Here is a 21,034-nt window from a genome sequence, read left to right as displayed (position 1 = left end):
CAGTGCAGCACGGCGGAGATAAACATCCAACAACCGGCCCAGCAACTGCACCACGAGGAGGAGGAGGAGGAGGAAGGAAGTCCAGGAGAGCGGGGGCACACACAATCTCCACGCTGTTGCACGCAGAAAAGTGCCCCATTATCTGATGCTGCCGCGTGAATCATTCATCCTGACTGCCGGGGCCTCATTGATCGGGGAATCTTTCCCAACTGTCCCCCCCCCCCCTCTTTCAAACCCGCACCTGAATCGATCAGCGACATTCAATAATCACCTGCGTCACTGACCCCCCCCCCCCCCCGGCTCGTGCCGCCCCCAAAACCGTTAACGGTAATCGCTCCGAGAAAGAGCAGCCTCCCTCCACAAATATCACCTTCAGAAATGACTTTTAGTAATTCGCTCTCCTCCGCTGTCACGTCTCCTTTCTTGGGAGGTGCCATGCTTCTCTCTTCGATGGCGCTCGCTGTCTAAAAGGGAAGGTTATAAAACACCGCACGCACTCTCTCTTTCTCACACACACACCCTTCCCCCACCCCGCCCCCGTCAGCAGCGACTCTGAGCACTGCCAGGCGGCGGGGCCCCACTCCAGACAAAATGACCGCAATCTGGAGCAAACCTACTGCCTGGAGAGGAGTCTCTGATTGTTCCAACCAAACACTGAGATCAACTTTCACTTAACAGTCAGAGGTTTCAGCACATATCGATAAAAAAAAAATTAAACATGTCATTCAATCCTCAGAGACCAGAACACCTAAGACCAACGCACGTTTTGTTTTGTTTTGTTTTTCGTCCTCCCCTCCATGATGAGTTGGTAGCGCCTATAATGTTTGAGCGCCGTCTTCCGCCCGCTCGGCCTTCCGCGCATGCGCATTACCTCTGATCAGGCTGTATTGTTCAGAGCGCTGTGGAACGTTGAGCTGGCCGGTTGGAACGTGGAGTAACAATCGATTAGCTCGCCCGCTTGGATTGTGTCCCTAGTACAGAGCAGGCTAATAGGAGCAAGTGCAGCTAACCCGAGCAGGTAAAGTACGGGCAGAGAGGGAGGGAGAGCGGGGTGTGGAGTGGAGGGGAAATGAGAGAAGAGGACAGTCCTCATTTGGAGATTCGGAACTTCACGATTTGGGGAGGTGGGGGATGGATTCGCGGGAGCCGTTGTTTGTAATCATAATCATAAGTAATGCTCATGTTGTATGTAACTCTGTGTGGCAAAAATATACAACAGTAAAAAGATTCGAACGAGTGTTCTCTAAAATATCGCTGGGGACAGAAAAATCAGGCTTCAGGGAGCTTTCGAATCATAGTTAAATTGTACCAAATTGCTCACATTATATTGGAAAGAGGCTATACTTTGTAGTCTTTAAATCTTGGTGCTAGACTAGCTAGGGCGCACGTTTGCATTAACAGAACGGGTAAGCAGATACCAAAATGTATTTTCATTGTTTGATAATAGAACAAATTATGTTTTTGACATCGTTTGTGTATTTTAAAGATAATATCTCGCTGATGTCACGTACCTGTAATGAGAACATCGGTTTATTATTTCTAATGTCTATTAAGTTGCTGTACATGCCCCAACAGATACATTAATGTAATTTGACGGTAGCGTGGTTTTGAGTGAATGTCAATTAGGGAGGTACTATTCGCTGTTTGCAGATTAAGTCGACACATGAAAATGCAGTGAGATTGTCATTCTGTGGAATATTTTTCTACACTTCAGTTGATTCAAGGCATATGGTAGTTTTAGTGGCACCGAATGACCTCGATACACTTGTAACTACGATTGACTTTATAAATCACAGATGTCTTCCATTTTCTCAGTGCTTGATGCAAAATTTCTCCCCAGAGACAGTTGAGCTCATAGTCCCTTTTATCTTCTCTCTCTGAGTTTATGATGAATGTAGATTTATCCCGAATTGGAAGTATATTCAATGGTGGTTACCAGTCACAAATTGGGCAAATAGACAATTGGATATAATGCGTTGTAAATCAATTTTGGGCGTAACGCTGCCAATCTTTTAATGCGGTTGCACCGAATGTGCAAATGAGTGCCAATTTATCAATTATTAATACGGTGTTTAAATAAAGGCATATTTTAACAGATATTTTAATATAGACTTCAGCCATAAGCATTCAATTTGATTACTAGGATTGATAGAAATTATTTTTTAATAGTGAAGAGTTAACGTATGTATACGATTGTCTATCTATATGTGCTCTTAAGACATTTTAAGTTAATTGCTTTGTAGAGGAAAAAGTTAGATCACTCCAAACCATTCTAGCTGTATTTTGCTAGGCTGTTTGTGATAAATTAATGTTGACTTCATTGTGCCAGATGGACAGCAGTGAATCGTGCACTTGAACTGCAGCAACTGTGTGTAATGAAAATTGATCACAATTTTTAGAACTGAAACATCATTGTTTGCTGAAAACATGTGAATTGTATTTGAGCTCACTTGAACTCAACTAACCAATCATGAAAATGTCAGATCGTGAAAAGCAACACGTTGATGTCATTAAAAATAACTGCCAAAGAATGTCTATGGCACAGAAGACCATTTGACCCATTGTGTTTGTACCAACTCTGCAAGGGCAACTCACCTGGTTGTGCTGCCCTACTATTTCCCTTTAGCCCTGAAATATTCCCCTTCCTAATAATTGTCCAATTCCCTTTTAATTGCCACAAATGTATCTGTCTCTAATACTGTCAGGCAATGCATTTTAGATCTTGGCATTTGCTGTGTAAAAACGTTTTTCTTCATCTCTCTGCTTTTTTTTTCCGAGATTAAAAGTGTCTTCTGGTTCATGATCTTTCTCCCAGCTCTGCCCAGACCCCTTAGATTTTAGAATACTTTAATTAAACCACACTTAAACTTCTCTGTCTACTAGATGAACATCCACAGCTTTGCAAATCTATCCATTTGACTGAAGTTCTTCACTCCTTGTAAATGAATTTATTCTAAAATTAGTATTTGAAGTCATTCTTGTTCGAGGTTCAAGTAGAATTTAGTAAATTAGTTGCAAAGTTAACATCATAACAACATGAAATAATAGAAGCAACAGTTCTTAAACCATCCTGGCTATTAAGGGCTGTGATGATGGTACATGCTGCTGCCAAAGTTGGAAAGAGCAGGAGGGAGGGCAAGTTAACATAAGAATTCATTGTTGCTTACTCTTAGACTTTATAAGTCTGAAGTCTTGGTGGCTCTGTGAAGCAACAGTGCTAACCACTATGTGAGGGACTAGAGTTTGATTCCACTAGCTGCATACTGTGCAGAGTTTCACTGTTCTTTCTGTGTCTTTGTGGAATTCCTCCAGGTGCTCAGGTTTTCTCTCTGTCCAAAGATGTACAGGTTAGGTGGATTGGCCATGCTAAATTGTCCAGGTGTCGAGCCATCTGTAGGATGGATTAGCCATGGGAAATGTAGGATTACAGGGATTGGATAGAGTGGTAGGTCTGGGCAGGATGCCCTTCAGAGAGTTGGGTGAACTTGGTAGGTTGAATGGCCTGCTTCCACACAGTTGAGATTCTGTGATTCTAAGTCAGATGAACAGGAGTTTCAGTTTTGAGATTTGAAGAAGATTGGGGGGGGTGGCGGGTGGAGAGAGACTATGACTATGTTTTCAGGTAGGGGAGAAACCTTCTGTGGGCAATTATATGCATTTAATGTTTGGGAAAATCCAGCCAAGTTTAGAGTGTAGTACCTATCGTATGAATGTGGGGCGTGAGGAAAAACGTCAGAGCATTTGGACTTTTGTTTTGCTCTCCACCTAGGAGTATGTATGAGATGCTAGTATAGACTTTCCATTTATTAGAATTGTATTTAAATCATGGGCAGATTTACAAGATCGGAAAGTTCTTCTCCAAGCCACGCCTTATCCTGACTTGGAAAAATGTGTTGACGTTCCTTCTGTGTCGCTGATCAGAATCCTGGAATTTCCTCCCTCATGGCATCATGGTTCTACTTTCAGAACAGACTGCACTAATTCAAGAAGGCAGATCAGCATTATCTTCTATAGGGCAGCCAAGGATGAGGAAAAAATGCTGGCCCAGCTAATGAATGTCTATACACAATGCATGTTTAAAACAAAAATCTGTAAAAATAATTGTTTTTCACGAAGGGGCAAAAGTATAACTTCTTGCCAACAGTCAAGAAGTGATTCTGGGAACATGAATTGCTTTTTAAGATCAAAGAAAACCGTGAGTTGAAAACAAAAAATATAAAATATTTGAGAGCACTTCAGAGGTTCAATGGGTAAGTTTATTACAGTATCTGCAAAGTACGGACAATACAAAATAGGAAACTCCAGAGTGTGCTTTATGTATAATGAGATAACTAATTGCAACTGGTGGAATTGGAGAGCTTGCTTGGTCTTCGAACTCTAGGGTTAGTCAGATGAAAGTAATTAGTCTGGAGTTGCAGATTGCTGTCATTTGATTCTTGCTGAAAAGTGCAATCGAGACTAATAGCTGAGGCGAATGTAATCACACTCAGTTTACAATGCCTTCTATGGGTCATGTAACTTTTTAATGATGCAATCTGTGTTTTTACATGAAGGTTGGCCATCTGGGTGAGATACTTAAAAAATGCAGGAATATTGTCTGGAACTGGGTGGGGCTGGGATTGTGATTGTCATAAAGTGCAGGAGAAATATTGAAATTTGTTTTGGCAATTGGAGCCTATCTTGCCATGAAGACCTTAGTGATAAGTCATGTGTATTCTACGTTGTGAATGGCATGTATTATTCTGTTGTATCTAGTTTTTTTTTTCTGATGATTCTGTGTCCCACTTCCTTTGGGGGAGAGCATGTTGTGGCTAAATGGTTAATTACTAGACCTGATACTTCTGAAAGTGTTTCAGTTTATCCCATTTATGATCTCATTTTGTTTTGCAGCAGAGTATATACTGTAATACTATGTATATGATATGCCAGCTGCAGAATAAAAATAGCGAATGAGAGGAGCAGAAAATTGAAGATAATCTTACAGTAAATGACAGCTTTTCTGTACTAAAATATGGAGAGAAAAACAAAATCATATTTTTTTATTATAATCTGAATTTTTAAAAAGTAATACATTGAAGAGCTTTGGCATGTAGTAGTTCTGGTACCACAAAAAGGTATCTTTGAACTTTTCAACACTGAGGCAATGTGGAGAAAATTCATTTGAACTGAGTGCTAACTTGCATTGGCAAACTAGGAAATCAGTATTGATTTCTACTCGTATATAGACATATATAAAGACAATCCAAGGAACTATAGACCAGTGAGCCTGACCTCAGTGGTGTGCAAGTTGTTGGAGGGAATCCTGAGGGACAGGATGTACATGTATTGGAAAGGCAAGGACTGATTAGGAATAGTCAGCATGGCTTTGTGCATGGGAAATCATGTCTCACAAACTTGATTGAGTTTTTTAAAGTAACAAAGAAGATTGAGGGCAGAGCAGTAGATGTGATCTATATGGGCTTCAGTAAGGCGTTCGACACGATTCACCATGGGAGACTGATTAGCAAGATTAGATCTCATGGAATACAGGGAGAACTAGCCATTTGGATACAGAACTGGATCAAAGGTAAAAGACAGAGGGTGATGGTGGAGGGTTGTTTTTCAGACTAGAGGCTGGTGACCAGTGGAGTGCCACAAGGATCGGTGCTGGGTCCTCTACTTTTTGTCATTTACATGAATTATTTGAATGCGAGCATAAGAGGTACAGTTAGTAAGTTTGTAGATGACAACAAAATTGGAGGTGTAGTGCACAGTGAAGAGGCTTACCTCAGCTTACAACAGGATTTGGGCCAGATAGGCCGATGGGCTGAGAAGTGGCAGATGGAGCTTAATTTGAATAAATGCGAGGTGTTGCATTTTGGAAAAGCAAATGTTAGCAGGACTTAATGGTAAGGTCCTAGAGAGTGTTGCTGAACAAAGAGACCTTGGAATGCAGGTTCATAGCTCCTTGAAAGTGGAGTCACAGGTAAATAGGATAGTGAAGAAGGTGTTTGGTATGCTTTTCTTTATTGGTCAGAGTATGGAGTACAGGAGTTGGGAGGTCATGTTGCGGCTGTACAGGACATTGGTTAGGCCACTGTTGGAATATTGCGTGCAATTCTGGTCTCCTTCCTATCGGAAAGATGTTGTGAAACTTGAAAGGGTTCAGAAAAGATTTATAAGGATGTTGCCAGGGTTTGAGGATTTGAGCTATAGGGAGATGCTGAACAGACTGGGGCTGTTTTCCCTGGAGCGTCGGAGGCTGAGGGGTGACCTTACAGAGGTTTACAAAATTGAAGGGCATGGAGAGGGTAAATAGGCAAAGTCTTTTCCCTGGGGTCGGGGAGTCTAGCACTAGAGGGCATAGGTTTTGGGTGAGAGGCAAAAGATCTAAAAGAGACCTAAGGGGCAAGTTTTTCCATGCAGAGGGTGGTACGTGTATGGAATGAGCTGCCAGAGGATGTGTTGGAGGCTAGTACAATTGCAACATTTGAGGCATTTGAATGGGTATATGAATAGGAAGGGTTTGGAGGGATATGGGCCGGGTGCTGGCAAGTGGGACTAGATTGGGTTGGGATATCTGGTCGGCATGGATAGGTTGGACCGAAGGGTCTGTTTCCATGCTGTACATCTCTGACTCTATAGGTACTATATTTTAAATTGTCTGGCTGATTAAGAAAGTTGATAGAGATGGCGATAGAACTGGTCAGCAGCCTGGAAACAAAGAATAGGGACAAAACAGTTGTCTTCCAAATGGCTGGTGGAATCAATGCTTGGACCTCAGCTGTTTGCAATATACATCAATTATTTGGATGAGGGTAGTAAGTGTAATATTTGCAAATTTTTATACACCAAAAAAAGGGTGGGAGCATGAGCTATGAGGAGGATGCAGCGATGCCTCACTGACTGGATAAATTGCAGGGTAGATGAAGTAAAATGTGAATAAATATGAAATGGTTCGCTTTGTGAGCAAAATGTGCAGTTTTGGTCCCATTATCTGTGGAAGGATGTTCTGGCTATGGAGGGAGTGCAACCATGGTTTACCACACTAATGCCTGGCATAGCAGAACTGACATATGAACTGGAATCTGTGGTGGTGCTGGAAAAGCACAGCTGTTTAGACCGCATCCGAGGAGCAGGAGAATGAACGTTTCAGGCAGAAGCCTTTCATCAGGACTGATGAAGAGCTTTTGCCCAAAACCTTGACTCTCCTGTTCCTCAGATGCTGCCTGACCTGCTGTGCTTTTCCAGCACCACACACTCTGCTCTAATCTCCAGCACCTGCAGTCCTCACTCTTCACCTAGGGAATTTCAGCACCTAAAATTCTAATAACACTAGACAAGGTAAACACAGGAAGGATGTCCCTAATGAATAGGGAGTGCAGAACCAGGGGTTGCAGTCAAGGTTATGTCATAATCTATTTAGGACTGACATGAGGATAAATTTCATTTGAGAGTGGTGAGCCTGTGAAATTCTAACACAAAAGAGGCAAACGGTTGAATGTTTTCAAGGAGTTAGAAACGATCCTTATGGCTAACAAGGTCAAAGGTTAGGTGGAAAAAATGAGAATAAAAGACTGAGTTGGGTGATCAGCTGTGAATGGTGGACTAGACTCGAAAGGCTGAATAGCCCACTTCTATTCCTATTTTCTATGCTTCTAAAATACATATTAGTGCATTTTCTAGCAAATTTTCAAGTACTGGTTGTAAATAGCTGAATTCTTGAAGAATATCTTGATATTTGAGAGTTCGTTCACCTTAATATTTAGGAAAGACAGGTAAAAACAATGACTGCAGATGCTGCAAACCAGATTCTGGATTAGTGGTGCTAGAAGAGCACAGCAGTTCAGGCAGCATCAGAGGAGCAGTAAAATCGACATTTCGGGCAAAAGCCCATCATCAGGAATAAAGGCAGAGAACTTGAAGCGTGGAGAGATAAGCTAGAGGAGGGTGGTGGTGGGGAGAGAGTAGAGAGTACAATAGGTGAGTGGGGAAGGGGATGAAGGTGATAGGTCAGGGTTGGGGAGAGGGTGGGGTGGACAGGTGGAAAAGAAGATAGGCAGGTAGGTCAAGTCATGGGGACAGTGCTGAGCTGGAAGTTTGGAACTAGGATGAGGTGGGGGAAGGGGAAATGAGGAAGCTGTTGAAGTCCACATTGATGCCCTGGGGTTGAAGTGTTCCGAGGCGGAAGATGAGGCGTTCTTCCTCCAGGCGTCTGGTGGTGAGGGAGTGGCAGTGAAGGAGGCCCAGGACCTCCATGTCCTCGGCAGAGTGGGAGGGGGGAGTTGGAATGTTGGGCCACTGGGCAGTGTGGTTGATTGGTGCGGGTGTCCCGGAGATGTTCCCTAAAGCGCTCTGCTAGAAGGCGCCCAGTCTCCCCAATGTAGAGGAGACCACATCGGGAGCAACGGATACAATAAATGATATTAGTGGATGTGCAGGTAAAACTTTGAATGTGGAAGGCTCCTTTAGGGCCTTGAATGGAGGTGAGGGAGGAGGTGGGAGCGCAGGTTTTGCAGTTCCTGCGGTGGCAGAAGAAGGTGCCAGGATGGGAGGGTGGGTTGTAGGGGGGTGTGGACCTGACCAGGTAGTCACGGAGGGAACGGTCTTTGCGGAAGGTGAAAAGGGGTGGGGAGGGAAATATATCCCTGGTGGTGGGGTCTTTTTTGAGGTGGCGGAAATGTCGGCGGATGATTTGGTTTATGCGAAAAGATAGTCTAAGTGGAATATGAAACAAGATATAGCAATCAATTAACACTGGATTACCTGGATTTATATTCTCTCTTGCAGTTTGGGCTTGTGTCCCAGATTACTAAAATGACATCCTAATTATCAGCGTTGGCCAGTCCCTAAATCCATTTGGACTGTAGAAAGCCTCACACAGAAAAGAATGACTTAGCTGCTATTAATCCTGTTTGAGAAATGTCACTGGTTGTTTTCAGATGTTTCAGTAAAGTGGAATGTTTACTCTGACAATGACAACATGTTTTCAATGGAATAAAACACGCCATTATGCCTTGCAGGAGCATTATAAAACACAACATGATACGTAACTGCATAAGCCAGCTTGTTTTTAAGGCGGTCTTAAGTGTTTTGGAAGGGAATTTTGGAGCTTAAGGTCTGGACAGCTGAAGGCACAGCCGCCAGTGGAGCAACAATTAATTTCAGAAATGCTTCAGTATTGTTGCCGTAAAGGAGGCCATTTGGTCCACTGAGTCTATGGCAGTTTCTTGTCGAGCAATCAATCAGTCTATTCCCTATCCTATTGCTTTTTTTAAAAAAAAATCACATCTCCAGCTTCAAACCTTTAAATTTAGTTCCCTGGCCTTTGAATCTTCAGCTAATGGAAATAGGTTGACTTGAGGTAGACAGAAAAACTATCATAATCTTGTACACCTCAATAAAATCTGCACTCAATCTCCTTTTGCTCTAAGGAGAGCTGCATCTCGTGTGGCTTGGAACGAAAATCCCTCTTGGTGGGAATCATTCTGTCATGTCTCCAGTGCATGTGAGCATAAGAAGTATAGTTAGTAAGTTTGCAGATGCCAACAAAATTGGAGAGGTAGTGGACAGCAAAGAAGATTACCTCAGATTACAATGGGATCTTGATCAGATGGGCCAATAGGCTGAGGAGTGGCAGATGGAGGTTAATTTAGATAAATGTGAGGTGCTGCATTTTGGAAAGGCAAATCAGGCAGGATTTATACACTTGATGGTAAGGTCCTGGGGAGTGCTGCTGTACAAACAGACCTTGGAGTGCAGGTTCATATTTCCTTGAAAGTGGAGATTCAGGTAGATATGATAGTGAAGAAGGTGTTTAGTATGCTTTCCTTTATGGATCAGAGCATTGAGTATCGGTGTTGGGAGGACATTTTGTAGCTGTACAGGACATTGGTTAGGCCACTGTTGGAATATTGTGTGCAATTCTGGTCTCCTTCCTATCGGAAGGATTTTGTGAAACTTGAAAGGGTTCAGAAAAGATTTACAAGGATGTTGCCAGGGTTGGAGGATTTGAGCTATAGGGAGAGGCTGAACAGGCTGGGGCTGTTTTCCTTGGAGTGTCGGAGGCTGAGGGGTGACCTTTTATAGAGGTTTATAAAATCATGAGGGGCATGGTTATGATAAATAGACAAGATCTTTTCTCTGGTGTTGGGGAGTCCAGAGCTAGAGGACATAGGTTTAGGGTGAGAGGGGAAAGATATAAAAAAGACCTTGGGCCAACTTTTTCAGAGGGTGGTGCGTGTATTGAATGAGCTGCCAGAGCAAGTGGTGGAGGCTGGTACAATTGCAACATTTAAGAGGCATTTGGATGGCTATATAAATAGGAAGTGTTTGGAGGGATATGGGCCAGGTGCTGGCAGGTGGGACTAGATGGGGTTGGGATATTTGGTCGGCATGGACAAGTTGGCCCAAAAGTTTGTTTCTGTGCTGTACATCTCTGACCTTTCCAAGCACACTCTCATCCTTCTACTGTGGTGACCTGAACTAGGTGCAGTGCTCAGCTGTCACTAACTAGAGCATCATGAACACTGGGCTTCTGTACTCAGTGCTTCTATTTATGAAGCTTTCAATTCCATATGTTCATGACACGTGGAAATATATATTCACATGAATTCCCAGGCCATTCTTTTCCTGTGTCATCCTTGGAACTCTGCCATTTAATTTTTAAGAGGTTAAAATTAAATGAGTACCATAATGTTAGAAACGTGTAGGACCTGGAGGTAATTATAAATATGGAGGGATGGCACCTTGGAGGCATTTTTTAAAAAAATAAAAATCTGAGTTTAAATACTGCTGTCTTGCTTGACTCTGTGCAAGCATGGTGTGCCAGGTGAATATTCTTTATTAGAAGTAATGACATGGTTAAGAGATTTGTATATCCTTCAGTTTATGGAGGATAAGATGTAGGAGATCAACTAGAGAGCATTGAATTAGTCAAAGATTGTGATAGAGTAATGAAACAGTTGACATGGATTGAGCTTCCAGCAGTAGGTAAGCTATGATCGTTTTAAGTTGGGTGGTGAAGGAGTTGGAAATAAGATTGATTTATGGTATATATGTGTGGTTGAGGGCTCAGATTTTAGTGAAGTATGGCACCAAAGTAGAAAACTACTTGGTTCAATTGATGACAGCTGGAGGATGTGTTGGAGTTGGTCGATTGGGAACCGGGTTTGGAATGGAGATGAAAGGTGATGGTGTCAGTTTATCCAATATTTAATTGGAGAAAATTTCAACTTGACCAGTATTGACTGTCAGATATGTAGTCTGACAATTTTGGCAATAGTGGCCGAGATGAGAGAGGTAAGACACAGCTGGATGATACCAGCATAGGTGTATGTCGAGCAGTTTTTTTTTCATTTGAGTGACAGAAGGTAGATGAGAAATTGGGGTCTAAAGATAAATATAGGAGGTGGATGGTCTTTAAGGGATGGGTACTGCACCAAACGCATTGGATAGGGATGAGGGAAAGGATTTGTTATTAATGATATTCTGGTTACTGTTTGGTAGATAAGAATAGAACCATATCAGAGTAGTCCCAAGTTGGGAGATAGTAAAGGGGGAAGACTTGATCAAGCTTGTCAAAAACTTAAATTAAAATGAGGACGAATAGTTAACCTTTGTCTCAGTCTCTCACAGGATGTGATTTGTAATTTTAATAAGTGTTTTAAGAATTGTGGCATCAATGATAGAAAGTTACAGCGCAGTGCAGACCCTTTGGCCCTCAATGTTGTGCTGACCTTTGAAAGCAATCTGAAGCCCATCTAACCTATTCTATTCCATTATCATCCATACATTTATCCAATGACCATTTAAATGCTCTGAAAGTTGACGAGTCTACAACTGTTGCAGGTGGGGCATTCCATGCCCTTACTACTCTGAATAAAAAAACCTACATCTGCCATCTTTCCTATATCTATCACCCCTCAATTTAAAGCAAATTCAAGTCCCCTCATGCTCGCCATCGCCATCGAAGGAAAAAGGCTCTCACTGTCCACCCTATCTAATCATCTGATAATCATGTATGTCTCAATTAAGTCACCTCTTAACCACCTCTTTAACGAAAACAGCCTCTAGTCTCTGCGTCATTCCTCATAGGACCTTCCCTGCATACCAGGAAACATCTTGGTACATCTCCTCTGCAGTCTTTTTCTAATGTGGTGACCAGAATTGTTTGCAATACTCAGTGTGGCCATACCAGAGTTTTGTCCAGATACAACATATCTAATGGCTCTGAAACATAATCCCTCTACTGAAAGAACCTCACACACCTTTCACTGCCTTAACAAATCTATCAACCTGGGTGGTAACTTTGAGGGATCTATGACATGGACACCGAGATCTCTCTGCTCATCTGCACTACCAAGAAGCCCAGTACTCTATTCCTGTTAGTCTTCCCAAAGTGAATCACCTCCCACTTTTCTGCATTAAACTCTGTTTGTCACCTCTCAGCCCAGCTTTGCAGCTTATCTGTATCCCTCTGTAACTTGCAGTATCCACAACTCCATTGACTTTAGTGTCAACCACAAATTTACTAACCCATCCTTCTATGCCCTCAGCCAGGTCACTTATAAAAATGACAAACAGCAGTGGCCCCTAAACAGATCCTTGCAGTACATCACTAGTAAATGAACTCTGGGATAAACCATTCCCATCAACAGCTGTCATCTTACAGCTAGTCAATTTCTGATCCAAACCATTAAATCACCCTCGATCTCATGCCTCCGTATTTTGTGCAATAGCCGACTGTGGAGAACCTTCTCAAACGCCTTACAGAAATCCATATACATCACATCAACCACTTTATCCTCATCCACCTGTTTCATCACCATCTCCAAGAAGTCAATAAGGTTTGTGAGGCTTCACGAAACAGTATTGACTATCCCTAATCAACTTCTTCCTGTCTAGATGATAAATCCTACCGCTTATGATCTTTTCCAACATGTTGCCCACAACCAAAGTAAGGCTCACTGGTCTATAATTACCAGGGTTGTCTCTGCTCCCCTTGAACAAGGGGACAACATTTGCTATCCTCCAGTCTTCTGGCACTATTCCTGTAGACAATGATGACATAAAGATCAAAGCCAAAGACATCGCAATCTCCTCCCTAGCTTCTCAGAGAATCTTAGAATAAATCCCATCTGGCCCAAGGGACTTAGGTACTTTCACACCTTGTAGAATTGCTAACACGATCTCCTTTTATGAACCTCAAACCTGTCTACTCTAATACTCTAGCTGAAGCCTGATTGGTTTCAAACATTGAGTTTCAGGAAAAACAGGCATACGTTTGGAAGGCAACACCATACTCAAGACCTTTGACGAGGAAAGGGAGGTTAGAGAACGTCTGGTAGTTTGTAGAGGTGATAGGCTTCAAAGATTGTTTTGAGGAGGTAACAGGTGTGAAGAGAGGACAGTAGCTGAAGAACCATTGTTTGTATCATTAAGATGGTGAATGGAGAAAGTTTGGTGATTAACAATTTAATCGGAGCAGGGAAGAGAGCAAGAGGTGGGACTTATGGGCTAGTTGAGCTTGGAGGGAGCAAGAGGTCAGATTGAGAGGGAAAGAAAAGGAAGATATGAATTCAAAGCTTGGAGAGTGGAGAGATCTGCAGTGAAAGTTTGACCTGGTGAACCCTTTGAAAGGAAGAAAGTGGAAGAGGCAATGACCATGTGATTTAAGTCTTGCTAATACAGTCCTTGAGCTGCGCGTTCATTTTTTTTTTGAAGGAAGAGTTTGAAACACACTTTCCAGTTGAGAAAAGAAACTGAAGATTGTGTTTCTATTTTACAATAATGCTGGAATAGTGAGCAATTGTCGCAGGCTGGCGAAGGACTTGGAATACCTCTTGGCAGTGAATGGCTCAACCAGTTATCCATAAACACAAGGCATACAAGCATTAACATATTTTAACTGTGGGGGGTAAAGCCTATTGAAAGGTCAAGTGTGGAGTGAGAGACTGGACCGTTTTATTGGGGACTGGGGCATCAAAGGTTGAGGTGAGGTTTCGTTGAACAAAGCATGACATGTCAAATGTCAGTTGGTTTGGATTCTAACTGCAGTTTTAAGTGAGCCAGGATAGTTTTTCCATGAATGGACATGGAAGGAAGGTGGGTTGGGATGTGGAATGAAAATATGGATGGAGACTTCTGCAGGGAAGTGACTTGAGATGTCCTGCTTGAGGTGAGTAGCAAGTCCTGAAAGGTGGCAGAGTTATCTTGGTGATTGTGAATGTGAGGTGGGAATTTTAAATGAGGGAGAGATTTACAAGTGGATAAGACAACAACAAAGTTGATGAAGATTGAAATAAAGGATGAAAAGTTGTTTGTTTGGAGATTCTGAAAATCCATTCAGATTACTTGCAATATGGTCTTACTGAAAAAAAAGTTCATTTATGTTTTTGTGAAATTGCTGGACATAAACGCAGTCAAGCAAAGTCAATTAACTACCGCGTTCAATTAATAGGATTTTAATAAAATTGAAATTGCTGCTTTTTTTTGACTGTTATATAAAATTGATAGGTGAAACATTTTGTAATCCTTACAAAGCTATAGCTTTGTAGTTTGCAAGGATTTGTGAATTTACTCAATGGCATATGGTCACCTGACTATGAAAGTTACACACCTCTTGGAAGCTTGTTTCCTAAGTCAATTTTAATTGTTAGGAATACCCACTTCTTGGGATGATAAAAAATTACTCTCTTTCTCCCTTTACTTCAAGGAGAATGTTATCCAAATAATCTTTTTACCACATGTGCATGTGTGAGATAATACTTACCACAAATAGCATATGACTCAGACTGGCATTGAGCTAGCTAATCTTAGCTTGGCCAATTGACTTCCGTGCTCCAGGATCAGGAAGAAGAAAATATTCTGAGGCTCATGTTTCTTATTGCTGTCCAACCTTGCTGGAAATGTTTGCTGACAGTGTCTGTAAGGCTTCTGTATTAAGAACAAACATGTTGCTATTTTGAGTACAAAAGATACCAGTACACTATCCATGTGGCAGTAAGGCATTGGTTCTTTGAAAAGAAGAGGTATGAGAAAATATGAGCAGATGTGGAACTGATGATTAAATGCAAGAAATGAAGATTTCAACAGTGGTCCAAATAGGAAGGAAACATTGCTCAATCTGATTCAGAGGAGTGAGATGAACCAAATGTTTGATGGGGAGCACTTAAATCTTGGGAGATGATTATCATTTTTAATTATGTTACTATTTGAGAAAGGCAAACCAATCGAAAATGGAATTTATGAACTGGCAGAAAGCAATTGCAATGGTATGAGCCAAAGGTTTGATGGGGGAAAACACTTGAAGAGAAATGGGTTATCTTTGGGGAAGATATTTCTGGAAGAGGCTGGATGCATTCCAATAAGGTCTAAACATGCAAGAAAAAAACTAAGGCTGGCTGGATGATATACAGCTTAGTGAAACTAGATGGGGATAACTACTCACCTAATGACTGGATTAGTGGTGCTGGAAGAGCACAGCAGTTCAGGCAGCATCCAACGAGCAGCGAAATCGATGTTTCGGGCAAAAGCCCTTCATCAGGAATAAAGGCAGTGAGCCTGAAGCATGGAGAGATAAGCTAGAGGAGGGTGGGGGTGGGGAGAGAGTAGCATAGAGTACAATGGGTGAGTGGGGGAGGAGATGAAGGTGATAGGTCAAGGACGAGAAGGTGGAGTGGATAGGTGGAAAAGAAGATAGGCAGGTCGGACAAGTCAAGGAGACAGTAACTGAGCTGGAAGTTTGAAACTAGGATGAGGTGGGGGAAGGGGAAATGAGGAAGCTGTTGAAGTCCACATTGATGCCCTGGGGTTGAAGTGTTCCGAGGCGGAAGATGAGGCGTTCTTCCTCCAGGTGTCTGGTGGTGAGGGAGCAGCGGTGAAGGAGACCCAGGACCTCCATGTCCTCGGCAGAGTGGGAGGGGGAGTTGAAATGTTGGGCCACGGGGCGGTTTGGTTGATTGGTGCGGGTGTCTCGGAGATGTTCCCTAAAGCACTCTGCTAGGAGGCGCCCAGTCTCCCCAATGTAGAGGAGACCACATCGGGAGCAACGGATACAATAAATGATATTGGTGGATGTGCAGGTGAAACTTTGGATGTGGAAGGCTCCTTTAGGGCCTTGGATAGAGGTGAGGGAGGAGGTGTGGGCACAGGTTTTACAGTTCCTGCGGTGGCAGGGGAAAGTGCCAGAATGGGAGGGTGGGTCGTAGGGGGGTGTGGACCTGACCAGGTAGTCACGGAGGGAACGGTCTTTGCGGAAGGCGGAAAGGGGTGGGAGGGAAATATATCCCTGGTGGTGGGGTCTTTTTGGAGGTGGCGGAAATGTCGGTGGATGATTTGGTTGATGCGAAGGTTTGTAGGGTGGAAGGTGAGCACCAGGGGCGTTCTGTCCTTGTTACGGTTGGAGGGGTGGGGTCTGAGGGTGGAGGTGCGGGATGTGGACGAGATGCGTTGGAGGGCATCTTTTAACCACGTGGGAAGGGAAATTGCGGTCTCTAAAGAAGGAGGCCATCTGGTGTGTCCTGTGGTGGAACTGGTCCTCCTGGGAGCAGATACGGCGGAGGCGGAGAAATTGGGGATACGGGATGGCATTTTTGCAAGAGATAGGGTGGGAAGAGGTGTAATCCAGGTAGCTGTGGGAGTCGGTGGGTTTGTAAAAAATGTCAGTGTCAAGTCGGTCGTCACTAATGGAGATGGAGAGGTCCAGGAAGGGGAGGGAGGTGTCAGAGATAGTCCAGGTAAATTTAAGGTCAGGGTGGAATGTGTTGGTGAAGTTGATGAATTGCTCAACCTCCTCGCGGGAGCACGAGGTGGCGCCAATGCAGTCATCAATGTAGCGGAGGAAGAGGTGGGGAGTGGTGCAGGTGTAATTACGGAAGATCAACTGTTCTACATAGCCAACAAAGAGACAGGCATAGCTGGGGCCCATACGTGTACCCATGGCTACCCCTTTGGTCTGGAGGAAGTGGGAGGATTCAAAGGAGAAATTGTTAAGGGTGAGGACCAGTTTGGCCAAACGAATGAGAGTGTCGGTGGAAGGGTACTCACCTAATGACTCTAGTTTGCCATTTTCTGCAGCTTGGCCAGCAGTCCCCACCACTTCAGGATATGCTCCTGGTCAGTAACAGCCTCTTTATATTGTAATTCACTGAAGTGATGTGAATATTGCTGGCTGGCCAGCATTCATTGACTGTTTCTAATTGCCCTTGAAGGTGGTGGTCACCTTCTTGAATCACTGCAATTCATCTACTGTAGGTAGACCCACAATGCCATTAGGGAGCGAATTCCAGGATTTTGACCCAACAACAGTGCAGGAATAGTGATTATATTTCCAAATCCGGATGGTGAGTGGCTTGGACAGGAACTTGCAGGTGGTAGTGTTTCAATATATCTGCTGCCCTTGTTCTTTTAGATGGAAGTTGTTGTGGGCTTGAAAAGTGTTGTCTAAAGATCTTTCATAAATTTCTGCAGTGAATCATGTGTGTACGACTGAGCGTGAGTGGTGGGGGGGGAGTGCATGCTTAAGGATATGGTGCCAAAATGGCTGGCTGCTTTTGTCCTGGATGGTGGCAAGCTGCTTCCATGTTGTTGGAGCTACACTCATCTAGGCAAGTGTGTTATTCTATCACACTCCTGACTTGTGCCTTTTAATTGGTGGACAGGCTTTGGGGGGTCAATAGGTGAGCTACTCACCACTGCATTCCTCGCCTTTGTCCTGCTCTGGACTAATGTGACAAGTCCAGTGAACTGCATTCACTTTGTGCCTATTTCAATTCTTGCAGTCCAGGGAATGGGCCACGGTCAGTCCTGAATAATTCCAAGATGTTGTGCTACACTGAACATTGGGCAACAAAAGTACACCCTTTGGTGTTCAAACATAATGTATCATGAATGATGGGTTGCCTGAGTTGCTTGATTCGTGCAGCTGCAGCTGCACGGACAGTCAGCTAGATGATGTGACGTGGCAATAGATTTAAGAGTGTGAACTTCTGTTTCCAATTAAGTGCTATCCATGCCACCTATGTGCCCTCGGAAGCTTCTCTGTTTGTTTCTATCCCACTACATGTACAGTCAAGGGCTGTTTGTATAGTAGTGTTTGACCTGTGCACCACTGCATAATAAATATGCTGCAATCAGTGGAAATCCTGCAAGTTCCCAGTAGTGGTGAGTAGTTCCACAGCTGAGAAACACAAACGAGCATGAGAGCAGGGCATAGAGGCGTTCTGCATGTATAATGACTTGAGCAGCAAGGATTACTTTCTCACGGAGGGAAACCCCTTGCTGATTTTTTTTTTTGTTTTGAATTCTACCTGATGAAACAGTGTTTCATTTGGAAACGTGGAAAGTGAGAATAGAGTGGCAGTTAACCTTGAAATAACTTCAGAGGCTAATGTCCCGTCACCCTTTTATTTAATTTGGAAAGTCCTTGATACTGCTCCAGCTCTGAGTGAACGGCATTTTTCGCATTCCTGTTTCTGCCTGTTAGCCAGGGCTCTCTGATTGGGGATGTTAGTCTGGCCCAATCAGGGGACTTGTTCTGTGAGGTCCACCTGGCTGACTTTGTTACAATCGCAACAAACAAAGGGAATCTAATTTTGTATTGGCTTCTAAATAGCAAGTGAGTACTAAGACAGTGGATGTGTTCTGTAGGTGACAGAGGGTTATATATTCTTTTGAAGTACAGAGCAGGCTAAAATGCTCGAAGTGTTTATCGAACAAGATGCTGTCAAAATATCAGTAAAATTGGAGGTAGTGAAAATAATGGTAGATTGTAAATTGAGAAGAAGATTGTATGGAAAGGCCAGTTATGCTTAAATTGGATAAATTGAGTTTATAATCCCAGGTTTCTAAAGGAAATAGTCTTGATGAAAGCTTCATATGGATTATGGCTTGCCATAATCTGCCAATCATCCTGAGATATGTGGATGATGCCAGAGGATTAGAGAGTAAGTATGATACCCTAATCCAAGGAAGTGTGTTGGGACATGCCTGGCAGTGGCCTTGTCTTGTACACTTGGCTGTCAAGAAACAGCCCGTTTTTATTTCCTTTCCATGCCTTTATTTACACTTATTTGATATCTCTACTTACCTTTCACCACAGTTAACATCCCTTATCTTTATTCTGATGTGAAGATGATGTGCTTTCACATCTGTTCCCTTGCTCCTCCACTGCCCCTCTCAAAGGTATAAAAATACTCGGTGTCTAACCGCTTTCAGTTTTGAAGTAGAATGATTGCATCCAGTATAATTCTGTTTCTGTCTCCAGATGCTGCCAGACCTGAGTTTCTCCAGCACTTTGTTTTAGATTAGATTACCTACAGTGTGGCAACAGGTCCACATCGACCCTCTGAAGAGTGACCCACCCAGACCCATTTCCCTCTGATTAATGCACCTAATACTCTGAGCAATTTAGCATGGCCAATTCACCTAACATGCAGATCTTTGGATTGTGGGAGGAAAACTGAGCACCTGAAGGAAACCCAAGCAGACACTGGGAGAATGTGCAAATTCCACAGACAGTCACCCGAGGCTGGAATCTTATGTGGGCGCCTGGCATTGTGGGGTATCCATGCTAACCACTGAGACACCGTGCCACCCTTTTCATTTTAGATTTCCAATACCCGTGGTATTTTGCTTTTATTCCACTCTTCAAATATCTCTTCAGATTAATGCCACCTCTCCGAAAGTGTAGCACTCAGTCAACATGGTGCACATTTATATAATTTTGTGACACAGTAGGTTGAGACAATGCTTTTAATTATTCACCAAGATTTTAATCCTGTGTTTCTATTTGTGTACATTACTTGCTAAAAGGTATTTAGGAGAGTTTCAAATTTGAGAGAATTCAAAATGGAGACTTGCCTTCTTTAAACTTTTTGTGTAAAACAGGACAGTTTTTACAATTCCCTCTATATATAAATATAGTGTAAGTAAGGCACATGTCACAATTAAAAGTTTGATACTTTTTTTTAAAAAAAGTGAATAACTCTTCAGTTCTTCAGAGATCTTCAGTTAAACTTCAAGCTATTTAATGGCATTTTTATAATCTTTACCTTTTTAAAGTTGCTTATTTATTTTGATACACCCAACGTTAAACGAGGACATGTTTTATTGTATTTCAATGTTTGTTTCCCAATGTAAGTCACTCTCATAACCAATACTTATATGAATGGTAATTCATAACACAGTTAATTGTGTGCAGGGTGACAGTTGTTCTTATTACAGAAATAATTGCATCAGATTTGCTTGGAGATGGTTAAGTCCTCTCAACTGATATTCAAATGTGTCAAATCCTTGTCTTATGCAATATAGTATCATCAGTGTGAAACACCCTGCCATTGTAATAAAAACCAGAGACCAACTGGGTAGGTACCAGAAAACCCTGACTGAAGTACAGAAAAAACATTCATCACTTTACTGGTAATTTTAATTTAAATGAGTATTCATCGATGCTGTCATTATGTATTCTGACTGGAATCAGTAATTGTACAGTCGGTTTTACCGGCCATCTACTCATTTTATTCTATGCTATAATTTCAGGCTAATTGCTTCAATTGCATCATAGCCAGTCTGTTCATAAAGGTTGTCCCTCAACTAAAATGAATATGCGAAGTCACAGTCCAGTTCTTGTAGGATTCTTGTTCACCAGCTTTCTCCAATCTTTCTAAGAAGGCAGAAATGATTAGAGTCAATAAATGCAGATGGTAGGTGATGAAAATGTGGTATTGAGGAAAGTAAGGATGCTTCTTGGAGGTTGGAATGGAGGCAGTTTGACTAAAGGTTATGTGGGTGAATGGATGGGGAGGGTAAAAATGCTATGAGTGTTCTGTTGTAAATTGATACAATGCCAGTGTATTTTATTTTTAAAAGTTCATCATAATATCCAAAATCAACCCTTGAAGTTACTTGGTTAAATGACATACAGACAAAGAGCAAAAGTAGGTGACTTAGTCCTTCAACTCTTCTCTGCCATTCAATAAAATCATGACTGATCTGATTTCAACCTCAACTCTCCACTGCTATATATTCCTGATAGACTTTCATCCCCTTGGTA

General features: G+C 42.6%; 2 protein-coding genes across 5 annotated transcripts in view; one reads left to right on the top strand and one right to left on the bottom strand.

Moving 5' to 3' along the window:
* ankmy2a (ankyrin repeat and MYND domain containing 2a) overlaps nucleotides 1-573 on the bottom strand; it is a 38,737-nt gene extending 38,164 nt beyond the window's left edge. The window contains exon 1 of one of the 4 annotated variants that reach the window (XR_011961303.1): nucleotides 371-572. Coding sequence is in view for 2 of the 4 variants with exons in the window: in XM_072575373.1 (XP_072431474.1) it covers nucleotides 371-437 (67 nt within the window). In the remaining 2 variants the exon portion in view is untranslated. Of the gene's footprint in view, nucleotides 1-370 lie in introns of all 4 variants that reach the window. The other 3 variants (XM_072575373.1, XM_072575371.1, XM_072575372.1) reach the window with 3 other exon arrangements.
* A 297-nt stretch (nucleotides 574-870) lies between these two features.
* bzw2 (basic leucine zipper and W2 domains 2) overlaps nucleotides 871-21,034 on the top strand; it is a 76,510-nt gene continuing 56,346 nt past the window's right edge. The window contains exon 1 of the mRNA XM_072575370.1: nucleotides 871-1,018. The gene's annotated coding sequence lies outside the window, so the exon portion shown is untranslated. The remainder of the gene's footprint in view (nucleotides 1,019-21,034) is intronic.

Source organism: Chiloscyllium punctatum, chromosome 8, assembly GCF_047496795.1.
Source record: "Chiloscyllium punctatum isolate Juve2018m chromosome 8, sChiPun1.3, whole genome shotgun sequence".
Lineage (NCBI taxonomy): Eukaryota > Metazoa > Chordata > Chondrichthyes > Orectolobiformes > Hemiscylliidae > Chiloscyllium > Chiloscyllium punctatum.
The sequence above is the reverse complement of the archived record's forward strand: the minus strand, read 5'-3'. Positions and strand labels throughout refer to the sequence as shown.